The sequence below is a fragment of the Cannabis sativa genome, chromosome 5, assembly GCF_029168945.1.
Source record: "Cannabis sativa cultivar Pink pepper isolate KNU-18-1 chromosome 5, ASM2916894v1, whole genome shotgun sequence".
Taxonomy (NCBI): Eukaryota; Viridiplantae; Streptophyta; class Magnoliopsida; order Rosales; family Cannabaceae; genus Cannabis; species Cannabis sativa.
The window spans coordinates 23,960,856-23,974,330 of NC_083605.1; the positions used below are offsets into that span (position 1 = coordinate 23,960,856).

General features: G+C 32.3%; 1 protein-coding gene across 2 annotated transcripts; it reads left to right on the forward strand.

Annotated features, from left to right (window-relative positions):
* The first annotated feature begins 2,806 nt into the window (after positions 1-2,806).
* Positions 2,807-8,999, forward strand: LOC133037852 (KH domain-containing protein At2g38610). 2 transcript variants are annotated; one of them, XM_061115526.1, is made up of 7 exons: positions 2,807-3,537; positions 3,716-3,804; positions 5,185-5,336; positions 7,264-7,380; positions 7,480-7,596; positions 7,744-7,887; positions 8,313-8,999. In XM_061115526.1, the coding sequence occupies exons 1-7, from the start codon at positions 3,458-3,460 to the stop codon at positions 8,457-8,459; spliced, it is 846 nt and encodes a 281-aa protein (XP_060971509.1). In that variant the 5' UTR covers positions 2,807-3,457; the 3' UTR covers positions 8,460-8,999. The 2 variants fall into 2 exon arrangements, with proteins under 2 accessions (XP_060971509.1, XP_060971510.1); XM_061115527.1 differs by having other exon boundaries at positions 3,136-3,537; positions 7,264-7,362.
* Positions 9,000-13,475: the final 4,476 nt, after the last annotated feature.

Here is a 13,475-nt window from a genome sequence, read left to right on the forward strand (position 1 = left end):
GTACGTATCACCGTGACCCAAAAGTAGGCTTAACTAACAAATTAAAGAACATGTGTAATATTCCTGAGATTGAACCTAACCATATCAGGATTAAGATTATTTGATCTAGGATGAACTAGGTGATATTGAATTGAATAGATATTACGGTAAGTTTAATATATCTGAATCAAAGTTCAATATCAGTCCCTTCCGATGCATACTCCATGCATCCAACCCAAGCTTTACTTTGACCAATGCTCTAGAAAGAACATAGCATTTATCCAAGATGCAAGTAAACTATGTTGTAGATTGTCATATCAGTAAAACCCTGTGTTCTGATAAATCTAGGAATATCTTTAATCACATAATCTTGATTACTTTCCACTGTGTTGACGACACAATAAACAAGAATATAAATGTGAAAAGGGTTTGGAAGAATTTATAAATCAAATAGACAAGTAATTGATAACATGAACCAAATAACACACAAATGAATGAAAAATACTTCTGTTTCTTTATTGATATTGAATAATAGAGATTACATTGAAATTGAGTTTTATTTAGGGCATAAAATCCAACACTAACCACTGAAGATGTTTGAGTGCTAGATTAAAAAAAAAATTATTTTATATGCTAACAAAAATACCCTATATTAAAATTTAGACCCTCAATTAATCTCTCTCTCTCTCTAACACTCTTTATCTCAGTTCACTCTTTCTCAATCTCTCTGCTCCTTATCTCTTGATCTATTTTGGTAGACGGTCGGACCTCATCATCGAAAAAAATCATACACATTCATCTCAATAATGGGTAGGTGTTGTCCAACAAATTTCTTAAACATTTAGATTAGTATGTAGTTTATTTTCGATAAATCTGTGTGATTATTGTTTGCATTGGTGTTATTTTGTTAGTTTTTTTCATTGAAATGATGAGATCTGGTTTTCTCGCTAAATTGGATTTTTAACAAATTATCGATGTTTTTTCGATTATATATTGATATCTTCTCGATAATTAGGATAAGAAGATAAAAAATGACAATTTTTCGATAATTTTTCAATGGTATATCGATAATATTTTAACTTAGGACAAAATATAGCAAAAAATAACAAAATTTAACACACAAGGCAGAATCATCAGCAAACCATTGATATACTATCAAAAACCTATCGATAATTAATTAAAATACCAAGTAAAAAATGATGTCAGCGTGCCATCGATAAACCATTGATAAACTATCGATAATGATATACTATCGACAAACCATTGATAATTAATTATCGATAATATCGATAGTTTGTCGATAGTATATTGATGGTTTATCGATGGCAGGCTGACATATTCTTTGCTTGGTATTTTAATTGATTATCGATGGTTTGTCGATAATTTTACCTTGTGTGATTAATTTTACTATATTGTGCCCTGAATCGAAATAATATCGATATACCATCCAAAAAGTGTCAAAAAATTTCATCTCTTACCTTCTTACCCTAATTATCGAGAAGATATCGATATATAATCAAAAAAAGCATCGATAATCAATTAAAATTCTAGTTTGGCGAGAAAACCATATCTCGCTATTTTTATGAAAAAAAATTAGCAAAACAACACCAATGCAAACATCAACCACACAGATGTATCAAAAATAAACTACATACTAATCAAAATATTTAAGAAATTCTTTGGACAACACCTACCCATTATTGAGGTGAATGTGTATGATTTTTTTTTAGGATAAGGTCCGGTCGTTCACTAAGATAGGATGAGAGATTGAGAAAGAGTAAGCTAAGATAGAGAGTGTTAGAGAGAGATCAAGTAATAGAGAGAAAGATAGCCAAGTGATAGAGAGAGAGAGAGAGCTAATAGAGAGAGAGAGAGAGAGAGAGAGAGAGAGAGAGAGAGAGAGAGAGAGAGAGAGAGAGAGAGAGAGAGAGAGAGAGAGAGAGAGAGAGAGAGTATGTGTGATTAGTTTATTTTTTTTAATTAGCTAAGGGTATAATAGGAAAAATATATAAATAAAAGAATTATTTTATATAAATTAATTGGGGGTCTAAATTTTAATATGAGATATTTTTTTAGAATATAAAATGATATTTTTTTAGAATATTTACAAAGTATTACTTTTAGGGCTTCGCCGATGGGCATTGTCCAAAGATTGTTGTAGAAAAAAAGTAGGCCAAGTGTATAAAGTGATAGGAGAGAAAAGAGATGTGGAAGAATATAAATAAAATGGTAAATACTATTTTGGACCTTGTGTTTTGATATATTAAGTATTATTTTGACAAAAAATCAGTTTAGAGTCTTATTTGTACAATTTTAGAAAATATAGGATTTATTTTATCATTTAACAAAACAGAAGGTCCAATTAATAACTTTTGCAAAATATAAGATCTAAAATAGTATTTATACTAAATAAAATATGGTATCATTTGAGCACAGTATTCGATAAATTAATTTTTTTTTTATTTTTACATTTTAAATTAATTTTTTTTTTGTATTTTTTTAAAAATTAATATAGCAACTCTTATAATAACTAATGAACAATTAAAATTTAGGTAGCAACTCTTTTAGAAATCACAATCAAATCGTATTTTAAAAAAAATTGTATATAAAATAATTAATTAAATTGTAAAAATGTGTCAGTAAGCAACTATTTTTGTTGAAGACCATGCAAATAGCCTTAGAGATGCTTTTAGTGGTAGTTGGGAAGTGTCAATTTATGCGTGTGTTGGCGACATGATTGTCATTTTGTGGCACTGAGAGAGGCTCAGCTTTGGGTTTATGCTCCTCCCTTACTTAACAGTTAACACACTTTGATTCCCTGCATGCTCAACACGTGTATTGTCGACCGTATTTTACTCACGAATCCAAATCAAGCCCAAAACCCAAAACGCAAAACCAAAACAATTAACAACACTCCTCTCACTACTCTCATTCTACAGTTTCTACTTACTTTTACCTCGTCAGTCAAAATAATCAGTGACCGTTCAATAAAAATGGAAAAAAAAAAATATCAGTAGTGAGTAGTGACTGTTGAGTGAAAATCACAATGTTTACCAGTTACCACCTTAGCCGAATTTCACCTCTCCGTCTCACTCTCACTCCCCCACCCCAATCAACAAGTCCAACTCTCTTTATTTTTATTTTATTTAATACCTTTCCAAAAATTAAATTAAAATAATGAAACCCTTCTGTAACTAATAATACAAAAATAAAAGAGATATTAGAGGAAAACAAAATAAAATAAAGAGGTTTGCCTTTTATTTCTGCAAAATTCAGAGAAAGGGTTGTCGCCTACACCTTTTTATTTCATTTTTCCTTTTCATTATTATTATTATTATTATTTAATATTACAACAATCCCCCCTTTTATTTTGATGGTGGTGCTTTGTGCCTCTTTTCCTTCTGCAACTTAAACCCTTTTTTTCCATCTCATCTTTTGTTTGTTCAAATCCTCTGAGAAAAAGGGAGAAAGGGCGGACATGTCAGGATTGTACAATCCCAATTTCTCACCTGCCAGAGCTGCCTCTCCCCAGATTAGGAGCACCCCAGATGTTGACAGGTACTACTCGCTTCTGAACTATATATATACACATACATATTTACAAAAATAAATATAAAAATTGAATTAAAGAAACCATAATCTTAGTCTAAAGGTATTCAATTTGTGTTTTTTTAACATCTGATTGACTTGGAAAATCTGTTTGTTTTGATCTGTACGTGGGTTTTTGTTTTTGTAGCCAGTACTTATCAGAGCTCTTAGCAGAGCATCAGAAGCTTGGACCCTTCATGCAAGTGCTTCCGATATGCAGCCGCCTATTAAATCAAGGTTGTTGATTTGATTAGACTTTGATTTCTGGATCTAGAATTTTCTGGGTTCATGTCATCTTTTGTTTTTATGTCTCCACAAACATCATTTAGGTCCTTGCAAATGTGCTTCTTTGTGTTTTAGATCCGTTTGGTTGGGTTTTACTGTTTTCCAGTAAAGTGTTTTTGTTTGGAGGCAGATCATATGTCATATTTTTTTTCTTTTCTTTTTTATTTTTCAATTGGGCGGAAATGCCCTAGCTTCACAGCATACTAAATAATTGTTTGTTTGTTTTAAGACAATGGTGGAACTGTCTTTGGGATTTGAACTCTTGGTTTTGTGCAGACGAGTCTTGGAACTCCCACCATCAGTTGTACCTGCTTTGAATTTTTGGGGCAGTGCGTTTAATTAACTAATAAACATTTCTGTCTTTGGAAAAGCTTTGTGTAATACCTTGATGTGATGTGGGGTTAATAGTTACTTGACATAATTAACTATCTGTACTGTGGTTATCTTGAAGTTTTTTGTTCTTTGGCTGCCATTAACTTTGACTAGAGTTGCTGGTGTTTGAACTCTTTATTGCTTTGAACTCTTTTTTAAGAGTACTTAGGGAGAGAAGAAGTTGAAAGAGTAGCAATAATTCAGTATTATTAGATTTCATCTTCCAAACAAAAAGTTCTGAGAAAATTCAGACTTTATTTCACTGATCAAGTGAACTAGAGTAACAACTAATAAAGGTATTAGTTTTAAGAGAAAAGGAAACTTACAAACATAAGACTGAATCCTTCTCCTACATAGCTTTGACATATTACAACCTAATTATTATTAAATAAATACTTCCATGGAAGGAATAATTTACAGCAGGCATCCTTAAGTCTTGCTGTGCTTTGCCTGTAATTTTAATTTTTCGTAAGTTTCTATGTAATCAAGCGTGTATAGATATGTGATATTTGTAATTAGGAAAGTTAAGATAAACAGACACTATAAAAACTGTTCTTAAATTAAGATGGCATTAAAATCGCTAATTATCTTATATCATGTATCATTTATCAACTTCGTCCTAATTATCTTATATCATGTATCATTTATCAACTTCGTCCTCATATTTCTTTAAGAGTTCGAAAATCTGACTCTTGAGAGTTTAAATATATTGTGAGTATTCAATATTTTAAATTCTAACAGAGTTAGGCTTCTTTGTTTGCTTGAAATAAGGTATGTTTAGCATTTCGCCTATTCTCATATGAGATTTCAACGTTTAATCTTGTGGTCCATTTTAAATGACTTCAAAGTTTCAATTTTCTTTAAGCTTCTTTACTTTGCAGTGCCTGTCTTTCTTGTGCTTTGCTATCCAAATTGTAGATCACTTTCTGATTAGTCACACAATGCTTCTTTATGCTGCAGAGATTTTACGCGTTTCTGGAATGATGTCCAACCAAGGGTTTGGTGACTTTGACAGGCTTCGACATAGAAGTCCTAGTCCCATGGCTTCTTCAAACCTCATGTCTAATGTTAGTGGAACAGGATTAGGTGGCTGGAATGGGCTTCCCCAAGAGGTGGTTAAGATTTCTATATTAATGTGTTCATACAAATGCATGTTTTTGATTCCTGAGTTCTTCTTCATGTAAACTTTTATCTATCTTCCTTATTTCCGACCAAAATTCATTCATTATTAATAGTATAATATGAAATGGTGTTGTCAGTCTTTCTGCAATTAAAAATATGACTTAAAGATGTCTTAGTTATTTTAATTTGATCTCTTCTAGTTATGATGTTTGACATGATCATGCACTTTAAATGACGGCTACTGTCGACTTATTTTGCAAGTATTTGTTTAGAATCAGCTTCTGGTTTTAAGTTTCTATGTCATTATATAACAAGCGTCAACAGTTGTCCTGTTTCCTATTCCTTGTATGTCTAATTACCAAAATAATAAAAACAAATTAATGGTCACCTTCTTTATCTGATCAATATTAAATTAATGATCTATGGCCTCTTTTAGCCGGGATAGGACAGGATAGTATTGCATTAGAATAACAAAAAGAGAAAAATAAAAAAGAAAAAGATTAGATAAGAAAAACAAATAAGAAAGAATGAGTGAGCATATCATTGGCAAATAATAAATGTTTATGAAGAAATGGATACAAAATGTAGGTTTTTGTGTTGCCATTGAATGTAGCAGGAGATTGTGTAGGATCAAATTGTCTTATGTTTCTCAATGAGAGAAAATGATTTATTTTTATCCATTTTAGGTGGATTAATTTAGTTGTTGAATTATTCCATTTTAAGTGGATCAATTTCACAAGTGACACATTGTAATCCAATCAATTCTATTTTTATAAACATGGCCTAAATGCATTGATTTGTATATCTGAAGTCTTAAATCTTAATATGGAACATTAATATTTGTGTTTTCTTATCTAATCTGTGTTTTCAGTGATCTACTATGTTGTATTCAGTATTCATTATATCTGTCCTCCCTTTTGAATAGGTTTAAACTGCAGCAAAGTAGATACGTAACAAAAAGGGCCTACTAGGATTCAAATGTTCTCATTAACTTGTGTGTTCATGAATTAACTTAATTCTTTTGGGACTTATAAGTGTTTCAAGCATTACATGAAATCTCTCCAACTTCGCTTCTTAATTAATTTTTCTCTACAATGCAATTTAAATTTTCTGATCATTGCATAGAATCTTTCCACCTCATCTGCTTCTTCCTTTTATTCTTCTCCTTCATAACCTGGTTTTCTGTTTTGTGAATTTAAATGTTTCAGCCATTAATTCATTACATAAATTTCTCCACTTCCTGTAGTATGAAAATGAGTGTTTATGACATACTCTAACCTTTGGGCTAACATTATGCATAAATATTTTAAAAGGTGATTCTTTGAGCATTTGGGTTAGGATTATAAATAAAGTTATAAAAATGGGAAGTTTTATGGGTTGATCTTGAAGAAAAATTGCTACACTTATGACACGGTAATTTATTTAAGCATATTTAATAATGTATGGTCTATAAGGGGAAAAAAAATAGATACATCATACTTGATAATTAGTTTTCAATTCCATAGGTAAATTTTGTAAAGAATCAGATTATAAGGTGTCTGTTTCTCAAATTATGAGTCTGTATCTCAACACTTACAGAGGGACTTTATTGCAGATACATTGTATAGGTTGTGTACATTCTCATCAGCATTTTAAGTAGAGTTCACTTTGTGAGCTCAATAGGGGCATACCACTGCCTTCATTACTCGTCAGTAGTCTGCATATTTACGCGACATTGTATGTTTATCAAGTTTCATTCTGGTTGATTACATGGATGTGAAATTAAAGGCTTCTCTCTATAATTTTCTGACCATATTATTTACTTAATTATGCATTATATTATAAGTTCTTATGTTTTATTTTCCTGTTCATTTTATTTCTTATGATTTCTATCAAATTACGAAATTTTTTAAAGAGAGTTATGCTCAATTCCTTCAGAGATTAAGTGGACCCCCTGGAATGACAATGGATTGGCAAGGTGCACCCGCTAGCCCTAGTTCTTACACTGTGAAGAGGATTTTACGTTTGGAAATTCCGGTAGATACCTACCCCAATGTAAGCTTTGCACAAAAATGCTAGTGTATAAAGAGCTGTCTGATTGGATGGGATTGAGTTGTCAAATGTTATAACTAATTGAACAATGAAACTATATAGTTCAATTTTGTAGGCCGACTTCTGGGACCTAGAGGCAATTCTCTGAAAAGGGTTGAGGCTACTACTGGCTGCCGTGTTTACATTAGAGGGAAGGGGTCTATAAAGGATCCAGACAAGGTAAAAATCTACCTGAACTTTTTTCTTATTCTTTCTTGGTTTAATATTGGATTTACTGTTCTTCAAGCTGTCTGTAAACTGTGATAGATCATGATATTTGTTCTAGATTTGTTTGACACATTTATTTCTTAATTATTTCCTATGTAGGAGGAGAAGCTAAGGGGAAGACCAGGCTATGAGCATCTGAATGAACCCCTTCACATTTTAATTGAAGCTGATTTACCTGCCAACGTAGTTGATATGAGGCTCAGACAGGCACAGGAAATTATCGAAGAATTGCTCAAACCTGTGGTAATTTCTGCAACCTTATTTGTCCTGTTCCTTATTAATTTTTTGTGTTGAATATTGGTCATGGCTCTTGCTGACTTTTTGTTCTTGAAACATTATCTTCTTCACATATTACATGTTTAGTTTAGAGATATTTGTAATAGAACATTGTTAATTTGGTTGGTTAAGCTAAATTGAGTGTTTAATGCTGTCTGATAATTTTTAGTCTTGGGTGCATTTGGAGAGAATAACGAAAAGCTAACCTGGATAATTTTGTTTGTGTTACATTTTCACATATCTTTTGATCTCATGATCCAACACTTTCCTGCCAGAACCACTTGATAATGGATGTTATGTACAGTCTTCAAACTTATATTGACTAAGTTGGCCTCATTGTCATAGTTTTGACCTTTGCTCTTCCTTTTGGAACAAAATCCTTTCCCACGCAGGACGAGTCACAAGATTATATTAAGAGGCAGCAGTTGCGTGAACTCGCTATGCTGAATTCCAATTTCAGAGAAGAGAGTCCTGGGCCTAGTGGTAGTGTCTCTCCCTTCAACACAAGTGGAATGAAGCGTGCAAAAACAGGTCGATAAGAGCTCAAAATTATTATTGTTCTTGGTTCATCTCTGCTCCAGAAATTTATGGCTGAGAAAGCCCTCCTTTACATCAAAATTTATCACAGCTTAAAGAGATTATCAGGCTAACAGTGTTTGTTGGTGAGCTCTATGCATGGTGTGTTTTCTTTTATGGTCTTTCTTACCTTATGAACAGTAGACAGAAGAAAATTGGAAGGGGCAAAAAAACGAAGCAAAAACTGAATATATATATATTCATATACTTGGTTATTGAATTTAGGTTTGGTGAGGTCAGTTTATTGATGTAAGTTTAATACATTAATTGGATTTATTCTTGTGTTAGTGACAAAATTTGTTAAGTGTGGAATATATATATGTATATATACATATATATATATATTTATATAATATTTTTAGGTAGAGAGAGGATCGCTTTTGTAGGTATATATTTATTCATTATTATGCTCCATATTCTTTAGTTTTTGGTTTTGACTGTATGTAAGAAAAGTCCGAATCTATTATTCTGTTTCTATTTACAAGTATTTAATTTTTGTCCTTTTTAAAGGTCTATTATTATGGTTCTTGGACACATTCACAAGAGCTCTGGTTGCTTTCAAACCCTAATATTGTGCTCTGTTCTCTTCACTCTTATGTCTTGGGGAGCTCCCATCAACGTGACCCCAAGACAAGGAAATATTAGCAAAGCCCACATGGATGCACGAGAGTGCTATATTTTTTTTTTTTTTTTGAAATTAAACTCTTATTAACAAGAACCAGAGTTTAATACAAATCAATAAACAAGATGAAAAAATCTCAATCTAAGCTAATTCACCATCCACCCTAAGTGCATGCACAACTAATTCATGAGAAACAGACATGAACTAGGGATGCCTCAGGAAAACTGGAAAGTAAACTAGCAAAAAAAACTAAAAAACCTAGCTCATTACAACAGAAAGAGCGTTTTTGAACCGTAGAAACCAAAGCTAAACAATCAAACTCCACATAACTAAAAGGAAGAGCAACGAGTGAAACCAATCCACAGCACTACCACTAAGGCTAATGCTCACAGCAGTAGTAGAAGTAACCAATAAGTTTAGATCTTCTCCAATGTGTGAATTTCCACCTTTGAAGTAAAGATAAACAACCTACAAAACACCCAAAAAAAAGAGGTAAGCATTTAACTTATAAAAAATAAACTAAATTTAAAAACCAAAGTTTCAATATAGCAATTAAAATAAGAAGAAAGACTTATCTGTGATATTCATTGATCCTCCAATAATCTTTAATGTTTCTAAAGATATATCTATACACTTGAAAAATAAATAACACAATAAACATAACACAACAAAAATACACTAACAAACGGAGAACTTGAGAGAATACTATATTACTCTCTTTTAAGTACGAAATAAAATAAAATATGGTGAAAAAGATAGTTTTGAAAAAACACAAATTGTTAAGAAGAGATACTATAAGAAAAATAAAACCTTGCAAAATTAAAATATAATTTGATATAATTTCTAAATTAAGGTAACTCAAAATGAGTAAAAAATTTAATACAATATTTCTTATACAATTGAAATAACAGAATTTTAAAAAGTAGTCATAACAAAAAATAATATATAAAAATATTTAATTTAAGAAACTTTACGAAAAATAGAAAAATAATTATAGAGTAGGATTATATAAAATAAATTCAAAACATTTAAGTTAAGAAATAATAATAATAATAATAATAATAATAATAATAATAATAATAATAATAATCAAAACAGTTACAAAATAAGGGAGAGTTTCTCGCCAAGTCGCCATCACCCATGAAAATCGGACAACCACTTCAGCCACTTTTCATTTACGTAACCGCCGCTGGCAACGGACGACGAACTCAAACCACCTTGAAGCTGCTGAAATCTTCTCAACGGTTGGGCTTCGGTCCTTCGTCCTCGGAGATGGAACTTCAGGATTCACCGACTCCATTGGAGTCACATTCTGAGACTAAAGCTCTAATTATACGAAGAGAGAGCACATAGCACTCTGCAAATCCTTAACGTCGATGAAGCCGCTTCCGTCCTGATCAGCCGCTTGGAAGCAAGCCACCACGTTGGGATCAGATGCGTGACTCTCGGCTGCCAACTCCAAATTCCGTCATTATCTTGAAATTGTCTCCGCCTAGAAGGTAGTACATCCGGTAAACATCTCCGACCATGTTACACGTCTCTTAGTATTCGTCTCTGCTGGTTCGTCTTCTCTGTGGTGGCTACTGCGATAATGTTTGGATGGCGATGGAGACGTACATATTGAATCTCTAAGACTCCAATGCCTCGTAGTGTGTGTTCTTGGCCAGGAAAAGCCATGGCACCAAAAGACGATCCACTCAGGTCAATAAATTGTAGAGGTTGTTCTGAGAGTGCTATATTTTAGTCTCATTTCAGTATCTTTCCTTTTTTTTTTTTTTTTGTAGTCTTTGAGTATCTTTCCAAGTCTTACTATGGTCTATTTATTGAGAAATCTTAAAGGAGACATCTTTGATGTATAGCACTTATGATTATCTAAATATCTAAGTGCAATTTCATATTTCACATCTTTTAATTTAATAATAATTATAGAAAATTATTAACTGTTGGGTGTTAGCTCATGATGCAATGCTTCCTATTTATATAAAGGATCTCCAAGGGTGATGTAAAATTTATATTATATTTGATTAAAAAATATTAATTTTTAACATTGTGTTTCAATGCACAGTTACCAAATTTAATCAAAATTCAATGTTTAATTAGTATTTTTTAAAAAATATAAAAAATAATAATTTTATCATTAGTTTTATCATTAATTTATCATAAAAAATAAATGTAAAAAGTTTATAATTTAATACAATAACTAAATTTAGTTGTAAAAAATTAAAAAATGACAAAGTGAATATAAAAGTATTACACTTGTTGTGATCTAAATTTTGCATCATGCTATATTATGATTCAAATTTAGATAAGTTGTGACAAATTTAGATCAACTTTTGGCTCATCCTTGGAGTAAACTCTTTACAAGATGAGTTATATTTTAGCAATAGATTACTAATGGAAATGTTCTTAGGGTGGTGATTTTGGTCTCTTCTAGAACATGTCCCGTTTCATAATAGTTGGTGTTGACTCAGAAATCTGGACATAGATATCTAGCTCACATCCTCTCGCTAGATTAACGAGAATAAATTATGAGTTAAGTATAAGTAGATTGGCACAACAATTTATAGTAGTTTACTTCCTATGTCACGACAGTAATGGAGTTACGTCTATTTTAAGTTTTATATCTTACGATATGGATTACAGAAAAATAGCTAAGTCTGAATACTCTAATTTTTATAGGGAGAAATATTATGACCTTATGGCTACTTTTCAGAACTTCAAAAATGAGCTAGTGGAGCTCTCATTTTTTAGGTAAAGGAGTACCTATTAAATGGGAATAAAATAATCCGAAAAATATGAAAAAAAAAATACATTTATACTATTTTTGACCGTAGATGATGATCTAATGGTGAAAAGTAACTTTTGTGGTTGATTGTTAATTTTTGGAGTTTGAGTCATGTTGGCGAGACCCACTCCGGGTAAGTTGCAGCTTAAATTCGTAACTCACTTGGGGTAAAATTTGGAGTTGACAGTTCAGAATTTCAATGGATGTGTGAGACATGACTTGATAAAGCATTAAAAAAATGCACGTTCGATCGCGTAATCGAATCAATATTGAGTAATTTATGGCCATTTTACTGAAGGTTGTTCTAGGCCCAGCGCCCAGGTTGACATTCTAGCACCAAAATTGACATCTAGTTGCCATGTTGACATGTGATGTCAACCAGGAAGCTAGTGAGTGGGAAAACACGTCGGAGATGTATTTTTTGATGCCTAAGTGATATTTTAACATTACTTAGTCCATTTATGTGTTCTGGCAAAGCTAATCACTAGTTCTTGAAGATGTTGTTCTACGGAAACAAAAAACTTAAAACTAACATGTTTCTGAGTAATTCACCTTGTCGGAAAAGTGAAAATATAAAGTTTTGAATTTGACTCTTTTGACTTCATGACTCTCAATTATTGTGAAAAATTAGACAAATGGTTGAGAAAAAAATCATAATTGAATAAGCATAACTCAACACACCATGCCATTTGTCAACCTGGGTGTTAAGTGTTTATTTCAGAGCTTTTGTGATGTCATTTTGGCACTTTCAAGGTTCTTGAACTTGAGGACGAGATCTCCATCCCGTTTTTGACCATTTTGGTGAGAATGCTGAGAGCATAATTTGCATTTGAGTGATCAAAATCAACGCTCCAGGATGATTGCCAACCTGGGTGTTGGGCTCAATTTTAAGGCCTTTGAACTTGTGGTTTTCTCCCTAAGTTTACTTGTATCTTCGTCATTTCTGATGACGAAAAAAATTCCCAAAACGCTTTTTCAGAAAATTGATTGGAAATAGCCCAAGTTGACAATATGTCAACCTGGGTATTAGGCCCAGTGCCAGGTGTCAACTTGGGTGTAGGCCACCTGAAAGTTCTGTTTGGTCCCCAAAAATAATTAAATCTTAATCTTTGCTTCAAATGGAGAATATTCCCAAAAGAATTTTTTTCTAAAAAATAAGCTCATTGGAATTGGCCTAAGTTGACAAAATATCAACATGGGCACTAGACCAACATTAGGTGTTATCTTGGGCGCTGGTCCCTTGTTCTGGCACCCAGGATGGGTTGTTTCTTTCTCAAAAGCACTAGGTTCCCCATTTTAGATGAAGACGAAGAAGTTGCAAGAGTTGGATTATTGATCTGATGCTTGGAAGTGGCCCAAGTTGATAGATTGTCAACCTAGGTGTTGGATAGCCCGCGTAGTAGGTGTCTGAGTGCTCAAAAATGAAAGTTCTCTGAATTTGATTCTAATGCCTCAAACATGTTTGTGGTATGTCTAGTTCATGTCTCAATGCAAAGTTTGACCCATTTGCACTAAAACTGCCCCCGTAAACTGAAACCCTAGTTGGGGTTGTTAACTTGTGTTGGAAATATT